At 35.0% G+C, this 15,305-nt stretch overlaps 2 protein-coding genes across 2 annotated transcripts in view; one reads left to right on the top strand and one right to left on the bottom strand.

Moving 5' to 3' along the window:
* LOC117330838 overlaps positions 1-14,959 on the top strand; it is a 46,721-nt gene extending 31,762 nt beyond the window's left edge. Inside the window, exons 41-46 of the mRNA XM_033889362.1 lie at positions 6,063-6,158; positions 6,527-6,715; positions 7,838-7,916; positions 8,372-8,574; positions 9,113-9,130; positions 12,412-14,959. Coding sequence (XP_033745253.1) covers positions 6,063-6,158; positions 6,527-6,715; positions 7,838-7,916; positions 8,372-8,574; positions 9,113-9,130; positions 12,412-12,543 — 717 coding nt within the window. The 3' untranslated portion in view covers positions 12,544-14,959. The remainder of the gene's footprint in view (positions 1-6,062; positions 6,159-6,526; positions 6,716-7,837; positions 7,917-8,371; positions 8,575-9,112; positions 9,131-12,411) is intronic.
* LOC117330839 lies at positions 1,535-5,990 on the bottom strand. The gene is made up of 3 exons (XM_033889363.1): positions 5,627-5,990; positions 3,499-3,958; positions 1,535-3,150 (listed from the first exon to the last, which is right to left on the bottom strand). Exons 2-3 carry the CDS (start codon positions 3,943-3,945, stop codon positions 1,975-1,977), a joined length of 1,623 nt encoding a protein of 540 aa, XP_033745254.1. The 5' UTR covers positions 3,946-3,958; positions 5,627-5,990; the 3' UTR covers positions 1,535-1,974.
* Positions 14,960-15,305: the final 346 nt, after the last annotated feature.

Below are 15,305 nucleotides of genomic sequence, written 5' to 3'. Positions count from 1 at the left end.
AATACAGTTTGGAATAGATTCATCCAAGAAAGTATATAACCAAAGTAGCATATTCGACCCAAGGGCTCCACAACACCGCACAGCTGATGTTAATGACCTAGACATTTTGTACAAAAACATTACAGAGTGTGCTCCATCTTCCGGGTACTTTCTATTTCACAAAGAACCGGCTGAATTACATACCAGTATGCATGTGTCTGAAGAAGTTGATTTTGTTGACTCTATTGAAAGTTTAGATGTTGTCGAGGATGTGTCTATTGAAACTGAGCAGGACCTTTGTAACAATGAAGTTGATGTGTTACCTAATATTATGTCTAACATTTCTGTCGTTAAAGAAAACTATAATATATCTGATGATGTTGCAATAGATGAAGATTTTGTAGCCAGATATGTAACACATATTGTAGAAAATGAAACAATTACACATGAACTTATCAATGATATTGAAATCCATACAAAACTACAGGCAGAAAATGATCTATGGAAAGAACTACATGAATGTAAAATGACCGCATCAAACTTCGGAAGGATTGTAAAATGTTCAAAAAATCCTAATGGACTGCTAAAATCTATGTTGTATGATAATCCGTCCTCAAAATATCTTCAATATGGAAAAGATCATGAAGAAGATGCAATCGCTATGTACATTAAACTAATTTGTGATGAAAAAGAACATGTTAAGGTTCAAAAGTCTGGCATCTTTATGTCAAAAGAGAGACCTGGTTATGGTGCAAGTCTTGATGGAATAGTCATCGGTAGCAAAGGAACCTATGGAGGACTGGAATGCAAGTGCCCTCTTAGTCAACGTGGTAAGTCTGCTAAAGAGGCTTGCAAAACAAAAACATTCTATTTAGAAGAAGATGAATCTGGAAAGATCAAACTGAAAACAAATCATAATTACTATATTCAAATCCAGGGCCAGCTATTTGTGACAAAAATGGAGTTTGTTGATTTTGTGGTTTGGTTTGGACCTGAACAGGACATTTTTACTGAAAGAATTGAATTTGATGAGGAAAAATGGTACAGAACATACCTCCCATCACTAGATTTCTTTTACAAGTGGGCATTTATTCCCGAGTTATTAACACGGAGAGTCCAGAGAGGTTTAACCATTCACCCAAATTGGAATAATTTGAAAGCAAGTCACTAGCTATTAACTATCATGATCATATTGAACTTTTTGGTTTTAACTCTTGTATGAATCGACCCCTGCTATCTCATCACATAGAAATATATATCAAGCAGAAATTAGTGGTGGGTATCCGTTCAATGTCATTCGTCTATTCATAATTGGTTCTAACACTGGTTGGTTTAAAAATAATTACAATCTATTATTTTTTTAGGCAAATCTATTTCTATAAAGGATAATGTTTAAAACACATTAGTGTAAAAGTGCCACAGTATTATCTAAATCACTAGAGTGAATAACTTTGTAAATAAAACAATCACAATCCAAGTTCAGAATCATAACCATGAAAAGGTTGAAATGTTTAAATGACTTGCAAAAAATTACTTTTGAAATTGCCCACAATATATACATATATAAATGTACTTTCAATCCATCGTTAACCAATAACCATACAAATACCTGTATCATTGATTATTAAATTGAGATAAGAAAAGCATTTCTGTTTCTGACAAATTCAATGAATCAGCACAATATATAGCAATGCATATATAATCATTCATGATATTAGATTATTTTGCCTATTTACTTAAATGCTCTGAAAATGTTGGAACAGGAAACCCATATAGTTAAACATATATAATTTGCCTTGGCAACTGAATTTGTATTCTTTTTTCTTCTTAACATGCACAAAAAGAGAATACAAAATAGTTATTAACATCATAAACTATACAATTTATAACTTCCAGATATTTGTAAGTTCAAGATACTTTACAGTTTACAGGACATTATCTGGTAATATCAAGCAAATTCAACATCTAAATTCCAATCCTGTTTGTAAATGCAAATTAAGATTTTCCAGGGGGCACTAATGGTGGTAAGAAATTGGTCAAGTATGCTACAACCAAAAACATCTGGCTACTAATATGCTTCAAACTCAATGGCAACACTCCATCTAAAATATGGTAGTTCTTAATCCTGCCTATTGCACGCTCAACATGGATTCGAACAGCAGCAATATTCATAGTGTCGTCCACTTCCTTTGCTGAAAGCTGCTTCCTATTTCCCTTGAATGGCGGAATATTCAGAGCTACTCCAGCAGGAAGAATGTCAGCAATCTCGAAGCCCCTGTCTGCCATAACATTGTCCCCAGACTCCAGCAAGTCCAGCACCCCACTTTCTTTGGTAATCATTTTGTCAGAAACTCTACCACCCCATAGTTCCGATACAAACGTGACAACTCCGTTGGGACTTACACCTACAAGTACTTTGTACGTATTGTGATGTTTGTAGTTAGACCACGTCTCCGATTGTGCTAGCATTGCTGATGGCACTTCGACAAATACTTCTGTGCAATCTAAGATGATTCTAGTTGAGGGATATGGTTTGAAAGAATCTGGTAGATTTTCTCTAATGAGCTCTCTGGATGGAAAAGGGAACATGATTGGAAGCTCGTGATAGAGAAAGTTAACCCAGGTTGTAAATACTTTGGAGAACTGACCCTGTGAAATGTTAAAACGTTCAGAAATATCCCGCACAAACAGTCCAACTTTCAGACGTAATAAAACAATGAAAAATTCTTCTTTCAAACTCAGCTTTCTTTTCTGTCCAGGTTTACTGCCTTTGGACTGGTACAGTTTTGTTTCAGAAACCTCACTTTGACCTCTCCAATACTGTAATTTTTCTGCCTTTTTTTCAAGATAAAGGAAAACAGATTCAAATATTCCCTTGTTCTGAAATCCAGTATAAAACTGCATAGCTTTGGAGTCTTCCTTGATTTTTTCATATGAAAACTGGTTGATCTCAAATTCACTCAGTTGTATACTTAATTGTTCTATAACAAGGTTACTTTCCTCAAGTTTTGCCTTAAGAATGTTCACTTCATCATCTAAAGCTTGAATATTGGTACTAACTCCCCCACACATATCAGCTGAATATCTGTGATCCCCAGAGTCGAACCATTCTGTCTGTGTTCCCGTGTCAACAGTCAACATCGGTTCAGTCTGAATGCCAACACCAGATTCCTGTGAATATGTAAAAGTCTCGTCTAATACATTTTTACAATATATGTACAAGTGCAGCGACCTTTTAACATAAAGATTATTTATGATATCCCAATGAATGTTTAAAATGGTAACAAATCAGTTGAATTCATTGGTCAAAAATTATAAAATCAAAAATCACACATGTACAAATGTACATTTTTGTATTAGATTTTTTCCCCACAATTTAAGTTTTATGATTTTTCATTTTTATTTATCTGTTTTCCTTAATTTTTGTGTGTAAATAACAAATTACAAAAAATGATTGGTTCTCAACATCTTAAACTCACTTTTTTAAACAAGTACAATTAATTGAACATAATCAATTACCTCTTCATGATGTTCCGACAAAGTGCCACCACTTGGATGGTGAGTGGTGTCCCCATAGCCAGTACTTTCGTTTTCATCAATGACCTTAAACGGAATCCTGTTTATTGGTGGCTTTCGTCGAGTCACTTGCTTGGTCCAGCTAAACACTGTAGGTCGAACACCAGGAAGAAGATTCCATCTCTTTGTACCAATAGAAATTTTGATATCCCTTTCCTTATTAAAATGCTCAGAACAAATAACAGTGGACTCAGTCATATGAAAATTATCTTTCCCATCTCTGCGTTTAATTAGGTTACACCATTCATCCTTAAGTTTTCTAGTTTGGAGAACGACCTTTGGAATGTGGAAGAAATGTATTTGTGACTTTGTGCCATCCACCTGATATTCCTTGTTGAAACATGAAGCAACACAGCATTCCCTGCCTGTGGAGACCACCTGACTGGTCATAATATTGATGATACTGAAAAAAAATAAAACAGGTCTTATACATCACATTCTGTTGTAGGAAGGAATAGTGAAAAAAAATCTGTCCCCTTGGGGTTCAAATTACACTGTAGCAAGCTTTCGATTAAAATTTCGATCAGAAATGAACATGCTAACACTTGTCTAAAGGGCAATTTCATCTAGTCACAAGGTGAGTAAGGCACCCTGTACATTCTATTTATTAAGGGTTGCTAGTTCGAACCCCAGTGGGGACAGATTTATTTACAAATAAACAAAAATTGCATATGTATTAGTATGATAATAAGAAATATAATGATCAGGATAGATTACAGATCTTTTTAATTAGACACTAGCAAATACAGTTGTATTCATAATTATCATCACCATGCTGTAAGTCATACATTTTCAGAGAGATTTCATAACACAATTTAAATGAATAACATTTTCTTTTGAGTGGATTTATTTTAAAAGTGTATTGTAAATGAATATGTTTTCATTGTTGACTATATCTTTCATTTCAATGATTCTATGATGCCTTTCTATAAGTTATGTTACCTAATTTTCAGAAAATGTTCATGTGTTTGAAACTTGAGTAAATTTTTTTTTAAAGGATTCGGTTTAGAACACTTTCATGTTGTGCGTAATAAACCAGAAGGTATATGTATATGTGTGTGATCTTCGGATCCATTGATCTGCTAGACTGTTACATCAGTTATTCTTCTTGGGGAATACCGTCTGGATTTATAGTTAAAATGTTTTTGATTGGCTGATATTTTTAGGATGAATTTTATTTACTTTTACCCTATCGAACAGCACTCTACGCTCAGGTAGGGGTTTACGCTTTTAACAATGCTGCACATGTGTACCAGATATGAATAATTTTTATCAGATTCACGTGCACTATGCGTTTTAGTATCATGTAGCTGGCTGGCAAACTTTTCTCTGTAATAATGGTATGTAGATTTTTTTTTCCTGAATTCCTGGTTGGGTGGTATTTCAGAAGTACATGTAGTAGACATAAGATATTTGGGTGGTCATTTCATCATAAACATTCAATACAAACCCTACTCCAATAATATTAGAGGTACATACATGGCAGGAATTTTTTGATAGGCTGTCGCAATATCCACCTATGTAATCAGGTAGAATAAGACCTCATATACATATAGAAGTATACATACCCTTGTGGTTGGACAAGTCACATACAGTACTAGAGAGATGTAAGCATACCAATGTATGATTTTCTCATTTGTAATAATAAAACATGAAATTTTATTCTATGTGTTGGCATTCATTGACCTGTCGTGAGTAATAATAGTAAAAAATCAGACAGAACCACAGCGTTGACCAACTGCTGTACAGTAGTTTTTCATTTTTAAAAAAAATCAAAATACTCTGGCCTCAATATGTGGATTGTTTAAAAATACAATAGACTGTAAAACTCTTAATTAACCCGTCTGTAACATCACATTTTAATTAAAAACAACATATTCATTCCCAGAAGTAGGCAGTACCGCAGTGCGCGAGACATGATGTTACAGGCCATGGGTTGTAGGACCGATGTTTAGGCCTATCTCACATCGCCAAGATCAGCAACAATTAATATTACTAATGCAAATCTAAACGGAAGATCGAATTTCAAGCAGCTTTATTTTTCTTATTTGTATTAATGTAGTTAACTTACCTCAAATAATGATCTCTTGATATAGCCTACATGATCAACACGCGGTCATATGTTGACGTCTGATGCAGTAACGACTGGCCCATGCCCATGGATAGGCGGTTGCTGGTCTGGATGATCTCATGATCTCTGATTATTTTAAAAAGGGACTGAACAGTAATATGGCTTGTGTAATGTGAGTGATTATGTCTGCCAATTGGTTATACCTTACGATTCCCAACACAGTTAGTTAATGCGATATGTATTGTTGTGCTGTAAACAACGACGTCTTGTTGAAGCGTGACTGTCAACTTGTCAGCAGGCTGAGCCTCGTTTTCGCGAAATTCAGGGGAAATAACTCTTTACATTTTGCGATTGTGAAACTGGCCTATTGTAAATTCTGAACAATGAATTTTTAATTCACTCATGTTTATTTTGAATTTGTGTTTTGCGAGTTTAGTTGAAGGAGAAGTTGGAGAAGACACATGAGGAAATGCAGCGTGCGGCCAGTCAGAAACAGCTGGAAATGGCCAAACAGGCTAACATAGAGAAACTGGTGAGTTTAATTGACATTACGAGCTCAGAGGTCATTTAAATGAGGTCATTGTCTCTGGGTTCATTCAAGAGGTCAAACTACCTGAGGTAGGCACCAATTCGGAAGTTAGGTTTATTGGAGGTGAAAATTGTAACATTTGTATAATTTAAACTAAAAATGTTTTGTCTTCAAACCCCATTAAATTTAAGTAATTTGTATGTTCTAGCTGAAAACTAGAAAAAGGATTTATTTATAAACTTAGATGTGGCAAAGATTTAAAGCATCAGAAAAACAAACAGGAATTTTAATCAACAGTGAATGGAGTTTGAAATGTGATTGTGAAAACAATTTCTGAAAAATTTGAAGAAAATATTTTATGATACTTGTAGATTGAGGAGTTGGACTACAAAGACACAAGACTTAAGACAATGTTAGACGTCCAGGATAAAAACCAAAAATTCCAGATTATCCAACAAGTAAAAGTACGCAAGGATGTAGACGGTATCAGGAAACAGCTCAACCATGAACGTGGGCTCAAACTGGATGCCTTCAACCGTGTCGATGAACTCCAGACGCACGTCAGTATAATTTGAATTTACTGTTGATTACTGGAACTTCTCTATTGAAGTTTTTATATTATACAAGGTTTACACAAATCTTATTGTCTCCAAAGTAGAAATAAGATAGTAAGGGGAGAGATTTCTCTTGTGGGAGGGGAGAAATGTCTCTTGTGAGAAGGGAGGTATATCTTGTGAGAGGGGAGAAATGTCTCTTGTGAGAGGGGAGAAATGTCTCTTGTGAGAGGGGAGTAATTTCTCTCAAGAGAGGAGAGAAATGTCTCTCTTGAGAGAGGGGAAATATCTCTTGTGAGAGGGGAGAAATGTCTCTTGTGAGAGGGGAGAAATGTCTCTTTTGAGAAGGGAGAAATGTCTCTTCTGAGAGGGGAGAAATGTCTCTTGTGAGAAGGGAGAAATGTCTCTTGTGAGAAGGGAGAAATGTCTCTTGTGAGAGGGGAGAAATGTCTCTTGTGAGAGGGGAGAAATGTCTCTTGTGGTAGGGGAGAAATGTCTCTTGTGAGAAGGGAGAAATGTCTCTTTTGAGAGGGGAGAAATGTCTCTTGTGAGAAGGGAGAAATGTCTCTTGTGGTAGGGGAGAAATGTCTCTTTTGAGAGGGGAGTAATTTCTTTCCTGAGAGGGGAGTAATTTCTCTCGTGAGAGGAGAGAAATGTCTCTTGTGAGAGGGGAGAAATGTCTCTTGTGAGAGGGGAGAAATGTCTCTTGTGAGAGGGGAGAAATGTCTCTTGTGAGAGGGAGAGAAATGTCTCTCTTGAGAGAGGGAAATATCTCTTGTGGTAAGGGAGAAATGTCTCTTGTGAGAGGGGAGAAAGGTCTCTTGTGAGAGGGGAGTAAATGTCTCTTTTGAGAGGGGAGAAATGTCTCTTCATGAGAGGGGAGTAATTTCTCTCGTGAGAGGAGAGAAATGTCTCTCTCGAGAGGGGGGAAATATCTCTTGTGAGAAGGGGAAAATATTTCTTGTTCAATAATTACATATGCCTAAAGGATTGTGAATGTGAGATTCCCTTACTGCAAATAATTCTAATGATACCATAATATCTCCTCAATCTACAGACAAAAATGAAAGTGCATCAACATTAATTTTCCTGAAACTAGAAAATAAAATGTTTTACATCATTATCCAGGTGTACGACATGGAATCTGCCTTTTTGACAAGAACACAGTCAGCCATTACAGCGCGACCACTTTCTCCGGCCCAAACAGGTAAGCTACATACTATTTATAATGACTATATTTTGTGTACTTATTTCAGATATCTTTTCCCATCAGACATGGTCGTAATATTCAGTCAATACCTAATTCAATCAGAATACAGAAAGAGGTCTAAATATTGTCAAATCTTGCATCATTATTTTATGTTTGTTCAAATGAACAACCTTGCCCAACTTTCTAGGTCACAGATTCAAATGTGTTGAAATCTTAATTTAAAAAAAAACAAAAAAACTGTGTGTACATATCAAAACTCTGGTGACTTTTAAGGCCCATGGGACCTGTTATTTATGTCAAAATGGCATTGTCAGAAACATTTGCCATTGATATACTCTATTCTTTTCATTTACAAGACCAATACTGACCAGGGTCACTCAGATTCTAGCTGACCACAGTCTGTATTACCAAAAGTATAAAACTAAATCGTCCCTTTCGTTTCTGATTTACAGTGAAGTCAAATAACTCCAAAAGAGCGCAGTCTGCCTATGGTACAGCGCGGAGTCGAATGTCCAGTCGGGGCACTCCGACTTCCTCTGGAGTCTGGCCTCCACCTGTGTCCTGGCCTGCCGGTCACAGAAGCTTGACCGCCGTCCCACCATCGACGTTTGATCACAACAACATTGACAAGAAGTCTATACAGCGACCCAAAACTGTAAGCAATTAAGATGTTTTCCTGTTACTGGGTAGAAATTTTTTCTTTTTATATTTAAGGTAATTTGATGCCAAATCTGTATACAAACTGAGTTGTATTTTAAAGGATATTCAAAATAACATGCATATAGGGATCTTATTTCAGTATGTACAAATTATTAACGAAAAAACAATTAAAAGAAAAACATCAGAAATACTTTAATATGCATTATGAATTAGAAGTTATAAATTTTCAAAAATGTGTATTGATTTTTGTAGATTTATTTTGGGTGTATTGCTGTTTTTACCCAGTAATAAGTCCATGCCCAGTAATAAGCCCACCCGTACTTTACATTTTTGTTCAGTAAATACCAACAAATGCTATTGCTTTGTCCTGTAATAAGCCCACTCCCTCAGATTTTGATTCAGAGGCTGATCTTACTGCTGGATGATTACAGATTACAGAGTTTAGGGGACAGGTCCTGCCTAGAAAATAAGATTTACGTTCTTATACAACTGTGGTTATTTATATTTTTATTTATCTATTTATTTTTTTATAGTCGTACATGAAACAAGTGGTATGGTCTCACTTCGTGTGATGTGTGAAATCTATACTGTGTGGGATGATGAAATGTTTCTGTATATAAATATATATATATTATACATGTATATTTTACATATATGCATGGTACCCTACTCTAGGACAGTACTTAATTTACCAAATATGTAATTTTACATTTTACATGAAAATTATACAAGATGGATTTGAGGAATGTTAGGAATTCAGGTCTTTTTTTTTTCATACATTTCTTACAAATTCAAATTTATCAAATATTGACTTTTTATACATCTGATTTCTGGGTTCATGAATTTCAAGATTCATCTCAACAGAAATATGTTAATTGTATCGCATATAAAATAATTATATTGGCATGGGTTTGCATATATGCATTTACATACCTGTTTGTGGTGAGATTGTTTTGAACCAAATCATGACTCAAGGAAAATAGACACAGAAGTGGATATTATATTATATCACAAATAACAAAAAAAAATATTGCTTTGTTATTATTAATTCTTGTATATTTCATGATTTGGATAAAATTATATTGTATTACCTCTAATTTACCTAAATTAGCAGGCTAGGTTCTACAGTTCTATATATGTATGTATTGAAGGATTGACAAATCGAAAAAAAAAAAAATTATTCGCAATATTGTTTTGTAAATATACCTGAATGAGAAATAGAATCTTGGATGTTTCCATCTTTTCTGTCATTAACCGAAGTTTCCAATTTACCTAATTAGTTGGCTAGGTTCTATGATTCTATACATGTATATGTATGTATTGAAGGATTGACACTACGAAAAAAAAAAAAAAAATCATCACAATATCGTTCTGAAAATATATCTGAATGAGAAATAGAATCTTGAATGTTTCCATCTTTTCTGTCATTAACCAAAATTTCCTATTTACCTTAATTAGCAGGCTAAGTTCTATGATTCTCTATATGTATGTATTCGAGGATTGACTCTATGAAAAATAAAATGATTCACAGTATCATTCTGTAAATATCTACCTGAATGAGAAATAGAATCCTGAATGTTTCATCTTTTCTGTCATTAACCAAAGTTTCCAATGTTATCAATATTAACAAACTAAAATTTGTGTTTTGGCCTTGGTTTGATTGACCGAAAATCACAAGTAATACTAATCAAATCATATTGTGTGTTTTAGCTATTTATCCACTTTGACTTTTATGATGGAATAAGTCAGGGAGATCTTTTACTTGAATTGCTATTATATATATATTTTGTTGGTACCTGAAATTCCAGGCACACAGATAAACGGTGTGGAGTAAGTTAGATAAAGTTTGATTTTTATGTTCCAGACTGTTTTTATTTAAAGTTTGATGTTTTTCATGTTCTTGTTGGTTTTTTGTGGTTTTTTTTTTCTTCTTTTAATTTTGTTGACATAAAAAAAATTATTCAAGTTGAAGTTTTATGTTAATTATGTTTGTTAATTAAATAAGGTTAACTAAAAGTTGTCCACTTAGATAAAAGTGTGAGGAACAAGCTTGAAAATTGAAAGTGGTGAAGGATGGGTTCAGTAGATCTAGATTAAACATTAAGGGTGGTAACGGGTGAGGGGTGGGCTGGGGATATCTAGATTTAACACGGAGGGTGGTGAGGGATGGGCTGGGGATATCTAGATTTAACATGGAGGGTGGGGAGGGGTGGGCTGGGGATATCTAGATTCAACACTGAGGGTAGTGAGGGATGGGTTCAGAAGATCTAAATTAACACTGAGGGTGGTGAGGGATGGGCTGTGGATATCTAGATTCAACACTGAGGGTGGTGAGGGATGGGTTCAGAAGATCTAAATTAACACATAGGGTGGTGAGGGATGGGCTGGGGATATCTAGATTAAACACAGAGGGTGGTGAGGGATGGTCTGGGGATATCTAGATTAAACATGGAGCGTGGTGAGGGATAGGCTGGGGATATCTAGATTTAACACTTGAGGGTGGTGAGGGATGGTCTGGGGATATCTAGATTTAACACAGAGGGTGGTGAGGGATGGGCTGTGGATATCTAGATTTAACACGGAGGGTGGTGAGGGATGGGCTGGGGATATCTAGATTCCACACTAAGGGTGGTGAGGGATGGGTTCAGAAGATCTAAATTAACACAGAGGGTGGTGAGGGATGGGCTGGGGATATCTAGATTAAACACAGAGGGTGGTGAGGGATGGCTGGGGATATCTAGATTTAACACTGAGTGTGGTGAGGGGTGGGCTGGGGATATCTAGATTTAACACGGAGGGTGGTGAGGGATGGGCTGGGGATATCTAGATTAAACACAGGGTGGTGAGGGATGGTCTGGGGATATCTAGATTTAACACGGAGGGTGGTGAGGAATGGGCTGGGGATATCTAGATTTACATTGAGGGTGTCAAGGGATGGGCTTAGAAGTCTAGATTTAACATTGAGGGTTGTGAGAGAAGGTTGGGTAGTCTAGATTTAACATTGAGGGTGGTAAGGGAAGATCTAGATTTAATAGTGAAGGGTGGTGAGGCAAGACCTTGATTTAACAGTGAGGTTGGTGAGGGAAGATCTAGATTTAACAGCGAGGGTGGTGAGGGAAGATCTAGATTTAACAGTTAGGATGGTGAAGGAAGATCTAGATTTAACAGCGAGGGTGGTGAGGGAAGATCTAGATTTAACAGCGAGGGTGGTGAGGGAAGATCTAGATTTAACAGTGAGGGTGGTGAGGGAAGATCTTGATTTAATAGTGAAGGGTGGTGAGGGAAGATCTAGATTTAACAGTGAGGGTGGTGAGGGAAGATCTGGATTTAACAGTGAGGGTGGTGAGGCAAGACCTTGATTTAACAGTGAGGGTGGTGAGGGAAGATCTTAATTTAACAGTGAGGTTAATTCCAAATACAATGTACACAAAATTTACATATTGACCAATGGACTGTGATGTACAACCTGTTATCAATCTATTGATAATATTGTTAATAATTTTACCAAGTTTGAGTTCCCTTGCATGCCTTTCCCTGACATTAATCTGTACCTGACAGTCAACACACAACCCCACATAACTTTATAAACTTCATTTACAATATTTCTGTTCCCACCAGTAATCCCATCTGTTAAAAATACTGAATTCCTACAGAGATTTCAACTCCCTCCCCCTCCCACACCCCCTCCCCTCCCCTCCCCCTCCCACTCCCACCCCCCCTCCCCCAGATATTCATTGTAACTTCCAACCATTCATTGTAATTTCCAACTAATATTTAATATGACAAAAATTTATTTGAAAATTAATCTTTCTATCCATTCATGAATTTTTAGGTGCACAGTCGACTGCGGAGTAGAATCGCCGAACAGCTGATGAATGAACTTGAGCTGGACAATGAGAATACAATCGTACAACTGGAGAAATTACAGTTAGATAGTAGTCGTCCAAAGGAAACTGCCTACTGATTACAGGACAAGGGACATCATTCATGGTCATCGTCTGATAAGTGAAACAAGAGTTTTGAAATTCTTGTACATGTGACTTCTGCTGAATTCAGTCTGTGCCCAAGTTGTTTGATGGAAAGATTTTTTATGAAGCAAAGGAGATAACTGCGACTACTTTGAAACAAAGGTGATAAGTTGAGATTTTCAAATGCGAGAATATATTTCATATAAACTTGTTTGACGCATTAAAACTTAGCCATAGATACTACTTAAAGGGAAGTAACTCCTGCTGGTTTGGGATATTGAAATCATAGACTGGCCATGATAATGTTCCATACTGGTCAAACACATTAACTGCAAAAATTTTATATCTGATATATATAATCATATATATCATTTACTAAGTATTTTGTGTGGACCACGATGAAAACTTTTGTGAAATATTGTGACTGGATGAGATGAAGAGATGAGGTGCACTGCACGAATTAGGAAAATAAAATGGAGGATACCTTCGAATTCAGCACTGATAACTCGAAATGTTCTCAGCCAAGAATGCAACAAGAAGTATCCAGTCAATTTCTGTACACAATAAAATGATCTGTTATGTTGACCAAAGCAACAGTACAGATTATATACAAAAATATTTTGTATTTCTGATCTTTCTGTCAGACAATTTATTTAACCAAACTTGTTACATTTGATCTGTTACTTTGACTTTTGACCTCTGTGAGACTGATAAAATTTGAAAATTACAAACATAAGTAAAAATTAATTGCATTGTATTTTACTGAACAAGATTCTTGTTTGTGACTTTTATAAAGTTGCTTTTTAGAGTTTTGTCCAAATGCAACTTTACTTTTTCATCTTAATTAATTCATAGTATGATACAATAATAAACATGTTTGTATATATGTAAATACATTATTTTATTACTTGCATGCAATAGCTAGAGAGAGAGAGAGAGTGAAGTAGTTTTGATAGAAATGTTCAATTTTTATAAGTGGGGTATAAGGAAATACATCGTACTTAGATATTCCATGAAAATGTTACCGTGTTATAGATTACAGTAGAACTTTCTCAAAGATTGTGCCTTTTTGTGTCTATGACAAATTAAATGTTTTAAAATTCTTTTTTCTCCAGAAGTATCGTGACTATGTGAGGTTTGTTCGTAATCGTTTCTAATAGTATCCAGTAATTTTCTAAACAATAAAATTTGTTGAAATGAAATTGAAAATGAAATATTGTTTTGTTGTCCTAGATTAATGTCATGTTTGTTTATGTATGCATTTTTTTCTTTTGAGAATTAACTGATAAGAAAAAACCCTGTTTTTGCACTCAACTGTTTGTGTAAACAGGAATATTTTTCCAACATTCCTTAGTAGTGTTTACATTGGTGCTTTGGTTAAATGTGTAGAAAATATCCATAGTTAATATATTCAATTTATCTAATGAATATTCAACATTTTCTAGCATAGTTTATGAATATTCATTTCATATTTTAATATTCATAACCTTCTAAACACTGTATGAAAAATAAGGGTACGGGTATTTATTTTCCAACAAAAGAATTTTCAAAATCTTGAAAATAGCTTGAAATTACTATTTTCAATTGTACCAGAAAATTTTCCATTCCATCAATATTTCTCCCAGTTTTCCTAAGGCCTAAAAAATGTATTGCTTGTTTTGATTATTTTTCTTAACAGTAATTTAAATAACCTAAGCATTAAATACTGACACAGATTTACATAATGGTATGGCCTAACATGTTATTATTTTGATTATTTTTTCTTTTGCCAAGATTCAGACCATTATTTCAGATGCAGTTTTGTACAATTCTGTTATATATCTTAAAGCTCTCTCGATTTTGCATTTAACTATGACCCAAACTGGTGACTGCATGGTGACTTTTGATGTAAGTTCTTGATATTTCTTTTTACGAAACATATTCTGTAACAATGGAAATAGAAATGAACCACTATGTGAAGTGGTTGCCATGGAAACTAATTACCTGAAATATGTTGCCAGTGAAATTTTCTGTAACCATGGGAATATTTACATAAATAATTACTACATATTAGTGCTAGTTTCATAAAGAATTTTGTTAAATAGTTATTTCTATAAACAGATAGTTACTTTTGACATTTTCTGTGAAAAATTCCGTCCATGTTAACTGAAGAATATTTTCTTTTAACTTGTATGTATAGATATTTGTGGAATCAAATGAATATATTTATGATATTAAAATAAATTCTTTAAACAGCATTCTAAGAGATTTTTTTATCCTATTCAATGGAGAAATCATTTTGCAAAAGGTCTATATGGATTTTTCAATATCTTACAATGTTGTAGGGCAATGCTGTGATAGAATTAGTGAGAGTATTCCATTTTTAGAATTTATATTGTAATAAAAATTTAATAAACAAATGTGATCTTACAACCCTTGTTCTTTGCTTTCTTGGTGTCAGTTTTTTTAGCTCACTCTCTCACGTGCAGCGTCCGTCTGTCCAGCATCAACTTTTTCCTTTTCACAATTTCTTCTCAATAACCAAGAGGCCCAGGGAGTCGATATTGGGTCTGTTGCATGCTGGGGTGAAGAACTACCAAGCTTGTTTAAATGAATGACCTCGACCTAGATTAAAGGTCACAGGGGTCAAATAGGCTGAAATATTAAAATGATTACTTCTCAATAACTCAGAGGCACAGGGACTTGATATTGGGCCTGTAGCATGCATGCTTGGATGAAAAGCTACATTGTTCAAATGAATGACCTTGACATACAGCCA

Source organism: Pecten maximus, chromosome 7, assembly GCF_902652985.1.
Source record: "Pecten maximus chromosome 7, xPecMax1.1, whole genome shotgun sequence".
In the NCBI taxonomy this organism is placed as follows: domain Eukaryota; kingdom Metazoa; phylum Mollusca; class Bivalvia; order Pectinida; family Pectinidae; genus Pecten; species Pecten maximus.
This window is presented reverse-complemented; position numbering and strand designations above follow the sequence as displayed.